Source organism: Plecotus auritus, assembly GCF_963455305.1.
Source record: "Plecotus auritus genome assembly, chromosome: 9".
Taxonomy (NCBI): Eukaryota; Metazoa; Chordata; class Mammalia; order Chiroptera; family Vespertilionidae; genus Plecotus; species Plecotus auritus.
In genome coordinates, this window is record NC_137783.1 from 8,378,965 (window position 1) to 8,395,139 (window position 16,175).

The 16,175-nt window shown below is 41.2% G+C and overlaps 1 protein-coding gene across 6 annotated transcripts in view; it reads left to right on the top strand.

Moving 5' to 3' along the window:
- SHTN1 (shootin 1) overlaps window positions 1-16,175 on the top strand; it is a 96,765-nt gene that overhangs the window by 36,656 nt on the left and 43,934 nt on the right. For all 6 annotated transcript variants that reach the window (XM_080641024.1, XM_080641026.1, XM_080641023.1 and 3 more), the window contains exons 5-10: window positions 1,128-1,296; window positions 3,464-3,561; window positions 5,694-5,775; window positions 9,176-9,270; window positions 12,331-12,477; window positions 14,824-14,977. In XM_080641024.1, coding sequence (XP_080497150.1) covers window positions 1,128-1,296; window positions 3,464-3,561; window positions 5,694-5,775; window positions 9,176-9,270; window positions 12,331-12,477; window positions 14,824-14,977 — 745 coding nt within the window. The remainder of the gene's footprint in view (window positions 1-1,127; window positions 1,297-3,463; window positions 3,562-5,693; window positions 5,776-9,175; window positions 9,271-12,330; window positions 12,478-14,823; window positions 14,978-16,175) is intronic.

Consider the following 16,175-nt stretch of genomic DNA (forward strand, 5'->3'; position numbering starts at 1 on the left):
CCATGTTGTCCTCCTGTGGACTTTGGACCACGGCTACTCTTTGTGTGTGCCTTGTACTAACATTTTATATGCACATAAACACATGAGCTAAAAAAGGTAATGATAGTTGCGTAAGTAACACTAAAAAACAACTCATTTCTACATTGACGAATAACATATCTCAGTGAATTAGGATTCCTTTTCTCTGCTATGAATTCGAACTCTCTATAGAGATAATGGAAATCTATCTTGAACTTCCTTATATTGTGTATCGTTAGAACTCTGTACAGATAGAAACACATCTTGAACTGGCTTAAATAAGCAAGAGAAGAAAAAATGCAGGGATTTGTTACAGAGGGATTGGAAAATCCCATCCATTCTGTGTGCTGGATGTAGTTCAGGAATGGGCTGCAGCCATGTGGGAAACCCTATCTCCATTGCTTTTCTCTGCCTCTCTCTACACATCAGCTCCGTTTTTGGCTTTGCTACATTCAGACCGCCTTCCTCTCTTCCTCGAGCCAGTAGTGGGATGTGGTCACGAATAGCTTCTGTACATCCAGACCTGTGGAAAGAAGCTCATCTCTCTGACCCAGCCTCCAGCTTTCTAGAGAAGGGGTCCAGCTGGCCAAGCTTGGGTCCTGAGCCTAATCCCTGGTCTAAGTAGCTGTGGCCAAAGAGATAGGATGTGTTTTGGGGACTGAGGCTGTTCCCATAGGAATCACGTGGAACAGTGAAGAGTAGTGGCAGAAAAGGGGAATGCTGGGCAACCAGACCTTTAAAAAGTGTTCATAGCACAGCAACAAAGAAAACATTTGCTTGAAATTAAGTGCCTTAAGACAATCAAACTGATATTGGGCTTAATCTGTGCTGGTGTTTGATCTTAATTCCTCTTACATTTCTTGTCAATGATAACTAGCATTCTCACATGCTGCTGGCTGTAACCCAGGCATCAGGTCTTACTTAAAGTAATAACTTTATTATTAAAAGTGTAAATAAAAGCCTTATTTCATGAGTCTTCTAGTTGTTATTTCCTGCTGTGAATGTTGATGAGTATGTAAGACAGAAGTGCCCTTCACTTGTCTGTTGTTTAGAAACCCAAGATACTCATTTGACTGCTGTTAAAATAACTGTTTTTAATTTTGCCTTAGCTAAATAAAGAAAACAAGACATTGAAAAGAATCAGCATGTTATACATGGCCAAGCTGGGACCAGATGTAATAACTGAAGAGATCAACATTGATGATGAAGAACCAACTACGGATCCAGAGGCTACTGCTGAGCCGTGTGTCTCAGTGCAGTGCCAGAAGCAAATCAAAGGTGGGACCCGTGGCTTAATTATTGAGGTTGTTTTTGATAATGTTTCTCACCCCTGGTTGCACATTGGAATCACATGAGAACTTTAAGAATTACCGATGTCTGGGATTTACCTTGAGAAAATTCTGATTAAAGTGTGCTAAAGTGGAGCGTGGGTGAAAGTCAAGGTAGGCTATCACCTTTGTGTTTCATGAGTTGCTTTCTTGTTTGGGACTCGGCACTTTTAAAAACACTGTCTTGACAAGCAGCCCAGTTAGTCTATAAACTTCTTAAGAGTAGGGACTATATGTTAAGATATTTTTAGTGAAATTATAATGAAGTTAAAGAGTGAATAAAAATATCTTTAGTCAACAGCTCCTGGTTGTGGTTCTCTGTTGGACTCTTCGGGGAAGATTCCTGCCCAATTGCTTAGTCTCTGCCCTCAAAAAACGTGTCATTGGATTCAGGCAATGAGCTGTACGCAATATGCAGTAGGAAAAAACTGTGTTGATTAGCAAGAAGGACTGTTAGGCAAGGTCACATGATACATCTATTAGATACACATTTATTTTGTTCATATATACATTGTGTATGTGAAAGACGTCGAAAAACAGATTTTGGTTCCATAACTAGTGGGGTACTTGAAGTTAGTGCACACCTCAGAAGCAATACTTGTTAGCTTGGTAGGCAACACTTCAGTTGGAAGTTTAAGGAGAAAGTACAGTCAGCTCTCCATATCAGTGGGTTCTTGCATCCGTGGATTTAACCAATGGCAGATAGAAAATATTTAGGGGGGGGGGACGTTATGTTGTTGCTGACAGGTACAGTGTAGTTCGACCTAAGATGGTTGCATTTGTACTGACTATGTACAGAGCTTTTTTCTTAAACAATACAGCATAAGAACTATTTACATAGCATTTACATTGTATGAGATATTATATCTAGAGATTATTTAAAGTGTACAGGAGGATGTGCTTAGGGTGTGTGCAAATACGATGCCATTTTATACAAAGGAGTTGAGCGTTTGCAGATTTTGCTATCTGAAGGGGTCCTGGAGCCAGTTTTTGTGGATACCCAGGGATGGCTGTCTAGAGAAAGTCATCTTTAACTGACTCTCCACTCCCTTAACCGGGGACAAAATAATGTTTACGTTGGTGAGGAGAGAGAGAGGAAGGTTAAAGGATTTTCTTTTGTCCACAATCCTCCCTTCTGTTGGGTTTTGAACAGTGTGATCTCTTGTTCTTCCTTCAGGAGTGGCCAGCCAGTAGAGAGAGTGATTTTGAAATAAGTCTCTGAGAACTCCTTCAAGCTGGGTTCGTGCAAAAAGTTTGATTTAACTTATAAATAACCACATGGCGGGTTTCTTACTGTCCTGGCAGGAGGGTAAGAAATTAAGAGCAGTTCAGAACTCAGTGGCAAAACCAGAAGCCTGGGTATAAATTTGAGGACCCTGTGCTAATCCGTGTATATGCTTTTTTAACATTTGAGTGGCGGAAGTAACTTTAATCTCCCACCAGAAGCTTTTGCACTTACAGTCACTAATATTTTCATTCCAGTAACACAGTTTTCATTAAATCCCAGTACTAGCAAATATGAAATAAATTAAGAAACAAAACACCCACAACTCTGGAGAGAAAATTACTAGAATTAACCCTTTTTCAAATAGGTTATATTTTGAGTCAGTTCAAATAATGTTTAAGGGCTATAAATTGGCAGAAAATCAGGATTTTTCTTCAAATCAAAATCTCCAAATTATTAACTGCCCAGTTGTTTATATTGTATTGTGACAAGAGCTCATGGCCGTTATAAAATAAAAAAGGAATTACTGCAATGCCTTAATTTATTTTGTTGAAAGCTTAAACAATTTTGCTTCTGAAATGCCAGATCATTTTCTTGAATGTGGGTTTGCCGGAATGCAAAGAAAACATGATCTGGTACGTTTAACACAGTGAGTTTGCCTGATATAAAGTTATTAATAACCATGGCTGTGTTGGGGTGGGGGGGGGCTTGAAAGTGAGATTTCCATCATCCTTTGCTTCTTCATTTTCCTTTTAATTGTTAAATGTCCTTGATCATGCACTGCCCGTGCGCTGGCATTTTCAATTCTTCGGACAAGATTGATTTCCTCTTTTAAAAATACGTTTATTTGTTTACTTGTCCCCTCATTTTTTTTTTCTCTTTAAAAATGCAGAACTTCGGGATCAAATTGTAACCGTTCAGGAGGAAAAGAAGGTATTAGCCATCGAACTAGAAAATCTCAAGAGCAAACTTGCGGAAGTAATTGAAGAAGTATGTATCTTGGGCCTGAAAGGCCAGACCTTTGGTGTTTTCGAGGTGTTTGGGGACTAGCCATGTTAAAAATTGCCATTGGAAGCCGATGTCTGACACGTGAACCAAGTACCAGTTCTGATCTGCTCCCCACATACCAAAAGGTGTAGAAAGTAAGATCATGAGCATTCATATGCCCACTACCTAGCTCCATAAATAAAACACGAAAGTAGCATTAAGGGTTCTCTATTGCCCCTCAGACTTCACTACAGGAGGCAGATTTCTGAGAGTGGTGTCTTGAGTTTAAGTCAGACACTTGATCACCGCGGGTGAAGAAGTGTGCCGCTTCTCCAGAGAATGGCTGGCTCCGTTGGGAAAGGCTGTCCCCATGTACCTCCAACACAGGCCCATATGCTAGCTGGTAGAATGGTTCAAGTAGGTATTTGGAGAAACTTCTTTTTCCTTGTCACTTGTCTTTAAGAGGAGTACACAATTGCCTTCCTTTGCATGAGGCTTCAAGGATCTGCCTTTGCAATCTCTACTTGACGTCTGTCAATGGTTCTCAGGTCCTGTAGCCCAGAGCTTCCCAATCGATGTGCTGTAGCTCCTGGATATCCTTCCGAGGGCTGGTGTTGATCCCCTTCAGCGAGCAGCCCCCTCCAGTTACCTCAGTTCCCAGACACGTACTATCACTTTCTTAAGGGCCATCATGGGAAAGAGGCTGGGAAGCAGTGCCCACCCACCGGTTGCTTTCATGGACTGTGGCAACACATCCGAATAAATGGGGAGAAGGACGATGGCATTTTGGAAATAGCATTCCCAGTGGCCCTGTTACACCAGTTACTAATTGAAACCAAAATAAAAAACATAGCTTACGCTCAAAGAACTCGGTTCAGAGACGCTCTGAAGTACTGCTGGGCTCGGAGGCCCCTTCAGGACCATGGTCTTGGTTTGTTTCGTGAGCGTGACCGTGGGAGAGAGACAGGAAACGCATTCTGATGCACACCATTCCTCAGTTACGATTATCGGGGATTCTCTCCCTGCCACCGAGAGGTGGGGTTGGAAGCCATTTCAGACACTTGAAAAATATTAAAAACGAAATAATGAACATCTATGTGCCTGCAACCTAGCTCAGTGGTCGGCAAACTGCGGCTCGCGAGCCACATGCAGCTCTTTGGCCCTTTGAGTGTGGCTCTTCCACAAAATACCACAGCCTGAGCGAGTCTGTTTTGAAGAAGTGGCGTTAGAAGAAGTTTAAGTTTAAAAAATTTGGCTCTCAAAAGAAATTTCAATCGTTGTACTGTTGATATTTGGCTCTGTTGACTAACGAGTTTGCCGACCACTGACCTAGCTTAATACATAAAACATGAAAGTAGTGTTGAAACCGTGGTGTCTCTCTCTCTCCTCAGTTGCATTTCCCCAAACAGCCACTCTTCTGAACTCTGGTTGTATGTTGGCAATGCATGCACTGACATTTGTACTACAACCCGTAGCACTTCGAGTGTTTTAAAACTATATTCACACCCCTGCATTTTTAATTCCACAAAATGGAATTTGAGATTTATCCGCTTTGATACATGTAGCTTTACTTTTTTTTTTTTTTAAACTGTCTATGATATTCTCTTCTCTATTGATTGATGCCAACAGTTATTTCAGAAGTTTTGGGGGACTATTATCATATGTATTCTATTTAAGCCAATAGTCATCCAAGTTGAAAATATTTTTTATTTCAAAAATTCATGGGTGTTTTACTTAAGCCAAATAGCATCAGCATTTAAAGTAAATACCAACATTGAGTATTGGCTCTCTAAATGACTCATGTATTTTCCAAGTGCTCTCTAGTTGGATTTTTGCATTAAAACTATGAACCATTCACACTGGCCACTTAGAACACTACCATGTCTGGGGCCCAATGCCAAGGCCATTTGAAATATGCGAATACAGCCTCTGCAGTTGTCCACCCTAACTGAAGCAGCTACCTCCGAGGCTCTGCGAAGAGCTGCAATAAAAGCCTACGCAGTGAGGCCAATCACTGCTTTACAGTGTTAGTTTCTAGTTGAAAGTCCAACAGCAACTTGAGTATCACACACATCGCCCTATGTCCTGCCTTACAGCTGTGGGTGCTTTCTCCCCTCACAACCTCACGTTTCTAGGTAAATAAAGTGAAGCAAGAAAAAGATGCTCTAAATTCCGAAGTCCTGGAGCAGAGAAAAGTCTTAGAAAAATGCAATAGAGGTATGTGTTTCCACGCTGTGTTTCTCAAGTGCATGTGTAATTTATTTTGTAAACATAGATTTCGGGTTGTTTTATCACTGTGCCTAAAGGTTCTTGCAGCAAGAATCTTCTCCTGTTCTCCTGCACTGTGTTCTCCTAACTTAGAGCAAGGAGTCTCTCTCATTTCGATTTTACCACCCCCCGCCCCCGCCCTTTTGAGTCTTGGGACATTTACAAGTGCTTTTACTTAAGAAGCACAAGGCCCGCTCATTTTGAAACTCAAAACCCAAGAGAGTGGGCTTACTCTGGTTTTGTCCTCTTTTTTCCCTTCTTTCTGAGTTCAGAAGCTGCAACACTAAAAGCAAATCTTTCAGACCCAGGGTCGCCCCCCTGTTGTTCATGCGAGTTCTCCATCTTTGCATTATTCATGACTTGAGATTTTTGAATAAAGAACCTTGTAGTTAAGTGTGGGGGGGGGATGCACGCCATTGTGACATTGCCTCAGCTCTTTCTACCTTTCAGAAGTCTGGATGCACCGTGCTAGAAAGAGGGTTCCACCATGGTTAGCATGTGGATCTTGCCTTCAGAGAGAGCCCCCCACCCCCACCTTCCAGGGAGAGACAGAGAGATTATATAATAAATACATGACTAGAACCAAACTCATTGCTTTCAGCACCCAGGGAAGAAGGAGCAGGTGAACTTCACTTCTTATTATAGTGTTCTGGACGCCGAAAAGCGAGTCAATTATCCTGTCCCGGGCTTCAGATAGTTGTAGTAGAATCTTCTTTGTTCTCCTCATGAAATTTCTCTTTTAAATCGGTTTGAAAATAACCCAGGGGCCTGTAATTCACATCCCAAACCACCTCTTTTATTGCTTTCCTCGAGTAAGACTATTCGTCTTTCCCCTGAGTAGGTAGTAGATTCACCGAGTACAGAGTCTGAAATTCTATGTCATTACACAGCAAACCGGTCCTTAGTCAGTTAGGACTGAGTGCCCCGGCGGAACGTTGTTTGAAAGCAGCCATTAGGGGAGCCTTTGAAAAGATTGTGTGGATCGGACTGGGCTCAGGATCAAAAGAGCTTCACCACAAGCAGGTGGGGAGACCGGAGCGATATCTGTCTACGTCGTGCAGTGGCTTCGTCCCTCCCCCGTCTTGTCTCTATCATCGTTTCACAAGATAGAGCACAGAAGATCATAAAGTGTCATCGCTTTGCTCGTCTTTCACACGATCTTCCCTTGGGAGATGTCTGTCCTATCGTAACTTTAATGCCAGGCTCTGCCTCCGGGCCCGGATGGACCCCAGGCATTCTCTCTCTCTTCTTTGTGAACATGGAGAACACTTGATCATAACTTATGTCTATTTTTCTTTTTATTTAGCTTGTGTACTTTTCTTTTGGTGGAAAGTTATAGATTCAGACAGAAAAAGGGGAAAGGAAAAAAAAAACCACAACTCTCAATCTTTCCAGTGCAGAGAAAAACACTGTTAACATCTTAGTGTATATTCTTCCCATCTTCAAAAGCCTGGCTACCCATTAAATTGTTAAATATGTTTACAACATCTGTGGAAGACAAAATACCAGCAAAAGGAGTTTCTGTTTACCCATTAGTACCTTACGAGCCCCCGAACAGCCTTCTCTACTCAGTCTCCTCCCTTGGGTTTTTAGCATTTCTTTTACTTACAGTTTTGCCAAATAGGTATGTGTCCCCAGACAGCATATTGTTTAATCTTGCGTGTTTTGAACTTTATAAAGTGGCATATTGTTGCCCATGTACCTCTTCAACTTTGTGTTTGTGGGGTTCGTCCATGGTTAGGGGCTCTGCCCTGGTGTTTATTTTCACGGGTGTATCATATTTCATTCAAATTCTGCACCAGGATTCATTTATCCAATATCCTACTGGTAGATATTTGAGGGTTGTTTTTTTCTTTTTTTAAAGTATTTTACTATTCCAAGTCATGCTGTTATGACAATTCTTATACATGTCCCCTGGTGAGTTTTAGCAAGATATATGACAAATGTAAAATTTTATCTTTATTTCACCACCTAAGGCCAAATTACTTTTTAAGTAGATCTATAGGTTTACACCCCTGCTAGCCATGTATTTGTTCCCTATCATCTCCAGACTCCATGTGTACTTTTAATTTTTGCCAGTTGCCTCTTTGGTGAGTCTAAAAAGGTATCTGTGTTTTTACTTCATGTTTCCCTGGTTACTAATAAATATGAGTATTTTCCACATGTTTATGGGCTTTTATATGTGTCCTCTTCTGTGAAATGCCTTGTGGATGTGTTTAGAATGTGGCTTTTAAAAACCAAAAATGAACTCTTTAAAATGTCATGAATGTCTTTCTCTATCCAATAAACATGCTTCTGCAATACTAGAGGCCCGGTGCACGAAGTTCGTGTGGGGGCGGGGGTTTCCCTCAGCCCAGCCTGCACCCTCTCCAATCTGGGACATCCCTCTCACAATTCAGGACTGCTGGCTCCCAACCGCTCGCCTGCCTGCCTGCCTGCCTGCCTGCCTGATTGCCCCTAACTGCTTCTGCCTGCCAGCCTGATCACCCCCTAACCACTCCCCTGCCAGCCTGATCAACGCTTAACTGCTCCCCTGCTCGATTGCCCCTAACTGCCCTCCCCTGCCGGCCTGGTCACCCCTAACTGCTCTCCCCTGCTGGCCTGGTTGTCCCAACTGCCTTCCCCTGCAGGCCTGGTCCCCCGCAACTGCCCTCCCCTGCAGGCCTGGTCCCTCCCAACTGCCCTCCCCTGCTGGCCTGATCACCCACAACTGCCCTCCCCTGCAGGCCTGGTTGCCCCCAACTGCCTTCCCCTGCAGGCCTGGTCCCCCGCAACTGCCCTCCCCTGCAGGCCTGGTCCCTCCCAACTGCCCTCCCCTGCTGGCCTGATTACCCACAACTGCCCTCCCCTGCCAGCCATCTTGTGGTGGCCATCTTGTGTCCACATGGGGGTGGCCATCTTTGACCACATGGGGGCAGCCATCTTGTGTGTTGGAGTGATGGTCAATTTGCATATTACTTGTTTATTATATAGGATAATTTTGATGGCAGAATAATATTTCTTGTACATATCAGACTTCACTGATCCTTCCATTCTAGGCCATCTAGATTATTTTACTTTTTTCAGCAACAATGCAGAGAGCAGCCCTGCCACTAAATCTCCGTATATGTTCATGAGTTATTCTCTTAGGAGAATAAATACATTCCTAAAAGTGGAATTGTTGAGTCAAAGGGTATGAATAATTTTAGATTTCAATTCACATTGTCCCCCAAAAGGCTTTATCATGTTATATTCCAACCAGCAATGGTTGAGAGTGCTGTAGAAAGAATCTTTTAAACACTATTTTTCACCCATATTCCTGATGATCTGGGTGGTATATTGTCTGTTTTCCTTTCCTTGTCTTCTTAAGTGTCCATGCTAGCAGTAGAAGAGTATGAGGAAATGCAGGTGAACTTGGAACTGGAGAAGGACCTTCGGAAGAAAGCAGAGTCGTTTGCACAAGAGGTAAGTATCTTGTAGAGTCCTCATTTTTAAATGTTTATTTCCTTAAGAACTTTGTAGATGACACATCAGAATAATTTTTTTTAGGTTGAGTAAGAACTTACAGCTTTGAATGAAGGATCAGCTGATTTAGGGAGGCAGCTACGGAATCGTCTCAAGTTCACTGAACTTGGTATCTGAAGATCTGGGTTCAGATTTTGGCATGTTAGACAGTTACCAGTTTACATGACCTTAAAGCAACCCTTTAGCCTCTTGGGGCTTCACTTTCACCACAGATAACCAAGTGGATTATCTGATGATACCCAGATAACCAAGTGGATTTTTGGCATGTTTTTTCAAAGGTATTTTGTAAACTCTAAAATGCTACATAGAGGGCTCTGGCTGGTTTGGCTTAGTGGATAGAGCCTGTGGACCAAAGGGTCTCAGGTTCGATTCCAGTCAAGGGTACTTACCTCGGTTGCAGGTTCTTCCCCAGCCCAGGCCCTGGTGAGGGCTCCTGCAGGAGGCAACCAATCGATGTGTTTCTCTCACATTGATGTTTCTCTCTCTTTTCCACTCTCCCCAAAAATCAATGGAAAAATATCCTCGGGTGAGGATTAAGCAAAAAAATAAAATAAAATGCTACATAGAGGAAAGAAATTATATTTAGGGACACTTGTAACGTGTGATGGAAGGTCCAGCTTGAGGACTTCTGTACGTTTCAAATAGCCATACGCATCTAGGTTACCTCTCCGTATACCATCTCAGGTAGCAGTACCATGGCTGCTCTCCAGCGCTCTCATTGTGTGAGTTGATGCCTCTACTTGCTGTGGAACGTTGCCATGTTGTACATCCATTGTCTCAGCCTTTCACCAGAGCAATGATGTTCCTCTCGTGGTAGAGATAAGCTTCGAGCTTCTCGTGTTCCGCTTACCTTGGTTACCAGGTAGCCCTTTGGTATCCTGTGGCTCTGGGACTGGTTTCCAGGGAAATGATGAGGTACCAGTTGGCTGAACCCTAACAACTCAGGATGGAGAGCTGATCTGCATGAGAGGTCCATCCTGGAGAAACCTTTCTGAATCGGTGTACGTACTGTAGGTTGAAGGAAAGTAGCCACGGAAATGTAAAACACTCTTAGGTGTAAGTGCCTGTAGCGGAGAAAGAAGACAGAGCATGGGGTTATGCGGATGACATTTGAAAATCGGATTATGGTTTTGTGCGGGAGTCGTGCTGTGCTTGAATGTAGCTGGGCTAGCAATGAACTCTAGCAAGAAGATTAGCCCAAGAAGATTTGATTTGAAATATTATGATTCATTTTATTCAGAGAGTTTAATGAAAGGTGAGTAAATAATGTTCTCTCGTTACTTGGAAGAAAGGGAAAGGAATTGGAGTGTGTCAGAGCCCTTTGGAAAAAGCTGCAGCCATAGAAATAATGGAACTAAATAAACAGTCGAGGGGGAGGGAGTGTAGAGATCACAGGAAGATGCCTCCATTGTGACACTGAAAATGTTGGCTGATTTTGACCTGAATTCCAGGGTCTTACTTTGAGAGACATTTTCAGTTTTCCATCTGTTGTTCGTAGAGTGATGTTCAAAGAAAACATGAAGGCCATGCAGTAGCAGAGAGTATAGATGAGAGAAGCAAGATTTCACCAAGGATATGAAAACCAATGGTGTTCTGCCATCCCAGAGTGAGGAGACGCACGTTCGAGGAGGGATATGAAGAGCCGTGGCACTTACGTCACCCTAGCATAAGCACTTGCAGTGGTGCTCAGTGATTTCCCAGCATCTAGTTTGATCTGCACAATAGTGAGAAGAGCACTGTTTTTTAAGATAAAGCTAGATTAGAACCAGTATATCTTCCCTTTTAATGGTGTACAAATTCTCAGGTTTTTTTTTAACAGATAACTGCTGCTGAAAGGTTACGTGACTTAGTTTAATGCGGTGGTCGGCAAACCGCGGCTCGCGAGCCACATGCGGCTCTTTGGCCCCTTGAGTGTGGCTCTTCCACAAAATACCACGGCCTGGGCGAGTCTATTTTGAAGAAGTGGCGTTAGAAGAAGTTTAAGTTTAAAAAATTGGGCTCTCAAAAGAAATTTCAATCGTTGTACTGTTGATATTTGGCTCTGTTGACTAATGAGTTTGCCGACCACTGGTTTAACGAGACATACTGCTGTCTTGCATTTTGTGCTTCGCGCAGTCAGCAAACATTTTTTTAAACCAGACACTGCCGATCGTGGGAATATAATGGTGAAGAAGGCAAATAGGCTCTCTGCCCTTGGGAGCCTACTGTCTAGAGACTTAGAAATGAAATTTTAAAGTTCATTTACTTTATATATTTAATTACAAAAGGAATAGATACATATATGCCTTGTAAAAAATACAAACAATTCTCAAATGCGAAAAGTGAAAAATGAAAGTTTCTTCCCCATTCCTACTCCTACTTGTCTATTTAAAAAAAAAACAAAAACGTGCCCTAGCTGGTTTGGCTCAGTGGATAGAGCGTCGGCCTGCGGACTGAAGGGTCCTAGGTTCAGTTCTGGTCAAGGGCACAAGCCTGGGTTGCAGACTCCATCCCCAGTAGGGGGCGTGCAGGAGGCAGCCGATCAATGATTCTCTCTCATTATTGAAGTTTCTATCTCTCCCTCCCTCCCTGAATTCAATAAAAATATATTTTAAAATGATGATAAATAAAAAACAAAAATGTGACCATCCATTTGGATATAACAATTCCATGTCAAGATGGTAACACATCAGGGATTCGAGCCTCCCTAGTCTAGAAGAATCAGCTAACAGCCTCTGTTCCAGTAATACTAATACTACTGCTAGTATTAATGGATTTTAAAGCCATAATACAATATTCAAAATGGCTCAGTTATTGTACTTTGTTGGGGCAAGGGTAAAGGTTCTGAAGATTGTATAAACGTTATGAATGAAATCATGGCAACCATTACCTCTAAAACCATTATAATGTGTAGCATTCAGAAAATTTCGATAAAAACTCCATAACTTTCCTTTTGCTCAAGTTTCTATTGAAATATGTGAGATTGACTGGTATATACATGTTTGTAATTAACTTCTGCAGATGTTCATTGAACAAAACAAGCTAAAGAGACAAAGCCACCTGCTGCTACAGAGCTCTGCTCCTGACCAACAGCTTTTGAAAGCATTAGATGAAAATGCAAAACTCACCCAGCTCCTTGAGGAAGAGAGGATTCAGCATCAACAAAAGGTAACAGATTTTCTTCTGGAGTCTCTACACGCGCGCGCACACACATACACTCTCACTTAAAATGAGAAGAGTTGGTCTGGTCACTTCGAGTTCCACATTTTGCCTTACTAAGTTACCAAGTCTGTCCTTTTTATCTTTTAGAAAAACAACAACCACCAAAGGAACTTAATTTAGTGGCCAATAAAAGTGTATAGTGCATTGTTGTAGACTTTAAACTGTCCCAAAGAACAGAAGAAGGGAGGAAAAGAGATACAACTTGAGAAGAGCTTGGATTACGCAGCCAACGCACCCCTTTGTTTGATTGCATTTTGGAGAGACCGTGTGCACCTGGAGAGTATTAGTCTCCGAGAGCCTGTGGGAGGGCAAATAGGTTTTACTCAAAGAGGGAGGAAAAGTCCTTGTTGGTAGTAATCGCTTGCTTGGAGAAAATTTCTGATTTTGTAAACTTGCACAAATGTGTCTGTTTAAAGACTTCCTAAGTGGTTGTTTTCGTGGAGCCGTTCCAGCTAGTACTGCCTACCTGTGTACTGGGCAGAAAGGTTAGTCAGCGTGGCAGGTGAGGGGGGTGGAGGAGGGGGAGAGGCCAAGAGCTGGAACAATGGCTTTTAAGTGAAAGAAACCACTTCAGAAAAATTACGTCAATATTTGGACTGCTTACAGTGTACCTAGTTTGTGAAGGAAAGGCTGTTAGCTGCTATTCATAATCATTTGTCAAAGTGTCTTTAAGGAACAATACTGACATTTATCCTTGAAAATTTCTGAAAATATTAAAAGGTTGGACATGAGGTAGAGTTTATTCTCCCTGCCCTCCCCCCCCCCCCCCCCCCCCCGCAATAAGAGATGCTGGGCCCTAGCTGGTTTGGCTCAGTGGCTCTGCAGACTAAAGGCTCCCATGTTCCATTCCGGCCAAGGGCACATGCCCGGACTGTGGGCTTGATCCCCACTAGGGGGCATGCAGGAGGCAGCGATCAATGATTCTCTCTTCTCATTGATGTTTCTCTCTCTCTCTCTCTCTCTCCCCCCCCTTCCTCTCTGAAATCAATAAAAATGAATATATTAAAAAAATAAGAGATGCTGGTATATGCATAGAGAATGGGAGGGAAATAATATTTTTTGTCTCCATATGCAGGATTACCATTTTAAATAAAGAGAGAATAAAAGAATGCTATTTTTATTTAGCTCATCCTAGAATTTTTTTTTGTTCTGAAAAAGTCCTGCTACTTGCAGTTAAATCATTCAGTAAATGATGCATACCTAGAATCAATTGAATTGAACTGAGGTGTGGGACTAAATTGTTATATATGTACCTTGTTGGGGTAAAGGGGGAGGTGCTGAAGATCAGATAAAAGTTATGAATGAAATGATAGCAGTCATTACTTCTAAAACTTAATACTACACCATACAGATATTCTGGATAATATTTCATATATATGGTTTATAAAGTATATCTTACCTGTCTGTTAGTCCACTTGGAGATCCAGCAATTTTTAAACCCAGCTGTATTGTTTTTACAATTATAAAGATAACATGTTCCTTCAAATAAACAAATTTTTAAAATACAGAAAAAGTTAAAGAAAATTAAGATTACCAAAGAATCTCATATTTTGGTGCTTATCTATACTTTATGTAAATATATACTTTTATGAATACCGTTTAAATGGAATCATACCATGCATACTGTCCTGTAACCTTACTTTTAAAATTATTAATATGTCTTCCCATGTCAGTGTATAGTGAGCTATGTGATTTTAAATGGTTGCATAGTATTTCATTTAATGAACACTCCAGAATTTACTAAATCAATAATATTGGCAGACATTTAGGTTATTTCCAATTATTTCCTGTTATAAAGAATACTTTAGAGAATACATTCGGACACTTGTCTTATTATTTTTTAAAAAACAAATTCTAAAAGTAGCATTACTGAATCAGAGAGCCCTTCTGCCTCCTCCTCTTCCCCATCCTCCTCCTCCTCCTTCACCTTCTCCTTCTTCTTTTAAGGATTTTGATGCTTGTTACCAAATTGTGCCTCTAGGGCTCTTTGAAATGGGTATGAATGTATTCATCTGTTTTAAATAAAATTTTTAGGTATGGTTTTACTTTTTTGACTCAAACGTTAAAAATTAAATTCTCTGGGATATAGGTGTCCAGTAAACTCATATTAAATCAAATAGTCGATAATGATTTTAAGTATTACCTGTGTCCCAGAATTTTTATAGTTTTTAAAATGGATTGGAATCTCTTTGCTATGAATTTGCAAAGTAAATGGGAAACATTTTTTTCCTCTATTTTCCTGGACACAGGAGAAACTTTATCCCTCCATAAAAGTCTGTTTATAACTTATAGGTCAAAGAATTAGAAGAACAACTAGAAAATGAAGCACTCCACAAAGAGATACACAACCTCAAACAGCAACTGGAGCTGCTAGAAGAAGATAAAAAAGAACTGGAACTGAAGTATCAGAATTCGGAGGAGAAAGCCAGAAATTTAAAGCATTCCGGTAAAAGTGTGCAGTAGGCTACTATGTCTTATTGTTAATCTGTGAATCTCTCAGGCCCGGTACAAAACCTGTCATATAGTTAGTCCACAATGTTTACTGAATGCTATGAAAACACTAAGACTCACTTTTATTTTATTTATTTATTTTTTAAATATATTTTATTGATATTTTACAGAGAGGAAGGGAGAGGGATAGAGAGCTAGAAACATCGGTGAGAGAGAAACATCGATCAGCTGCCTCCTGCACACCTCCCACTGGGGATGTGCCCGCAACCAAGGTACATGCCCTTGACCGGAATCGAACCCGGGACCCTTCAGTCCGCAGGCCGACGCTCTATCCACTGAGCCAAACCGGTTTTGGCTCTAAGACTCACTTTTAAATTCCTTTCTTTCTAAGTATTGCTATTCAGCAGTAGAATGGCCTTTGTAATTAAATGATTCACAAATATTTAGACTTCTTTTTGGACTCAGAGCTGTTGTGAGCATCACACAGAATTAAGAACAAAGATACCATTAATATGGAAGGCCCAAATTCCAGCATTTCTCGGCTTCAGCTACGAGTGTTCATTAAGTACTTATTTTGTTCACTTTATGAATACATTTTCAGGGTACATTTTTAAAAAGAATTAAACTTTTAGATTCATACCACCTTCATCTTTGGTGTCTAATTATACCCTTGAAATAATACTTACAATATCACACCTAACAATAAAATGGGCAACAATATATGTATTAAGTGGAAAACTTTTAAAACACCAGGGGATACTGAAATCAAAAGGATTTATTCATTCAGTTCTCGAAAGCTGAACAGGAATGTGTGAGTTGAATTACCGCACAGGGATAAGTAGTAAGTTTGGATCGGAAGGTCGGTAATTTAAGGAGGCAGGTCGTTCCCTTTATAACAGCTTCAATATTCACTTCAGGTATTTTGGGTTAATTTTATACTAGAATTTTGCAATCTGTCCAGAAGAACTAAGTTGACTTTCTTCCTTTAAAACAATATTCAGTGCTTTGTAATCCATGATGAAAATGACAGTTTATTTATTTACTTTTTATATTTCTTTATTGATTTCAGAGAGGAAGGGAGGAGAGAGAGAGAGAAACATCAATGATGAGAGAGAATCATGGAGCGGCTGCCTCCTGCACACCCCCTATTGGGGATCGAGCCCCCAACCCAGGCATGTGCCCTTGGCCAGAAT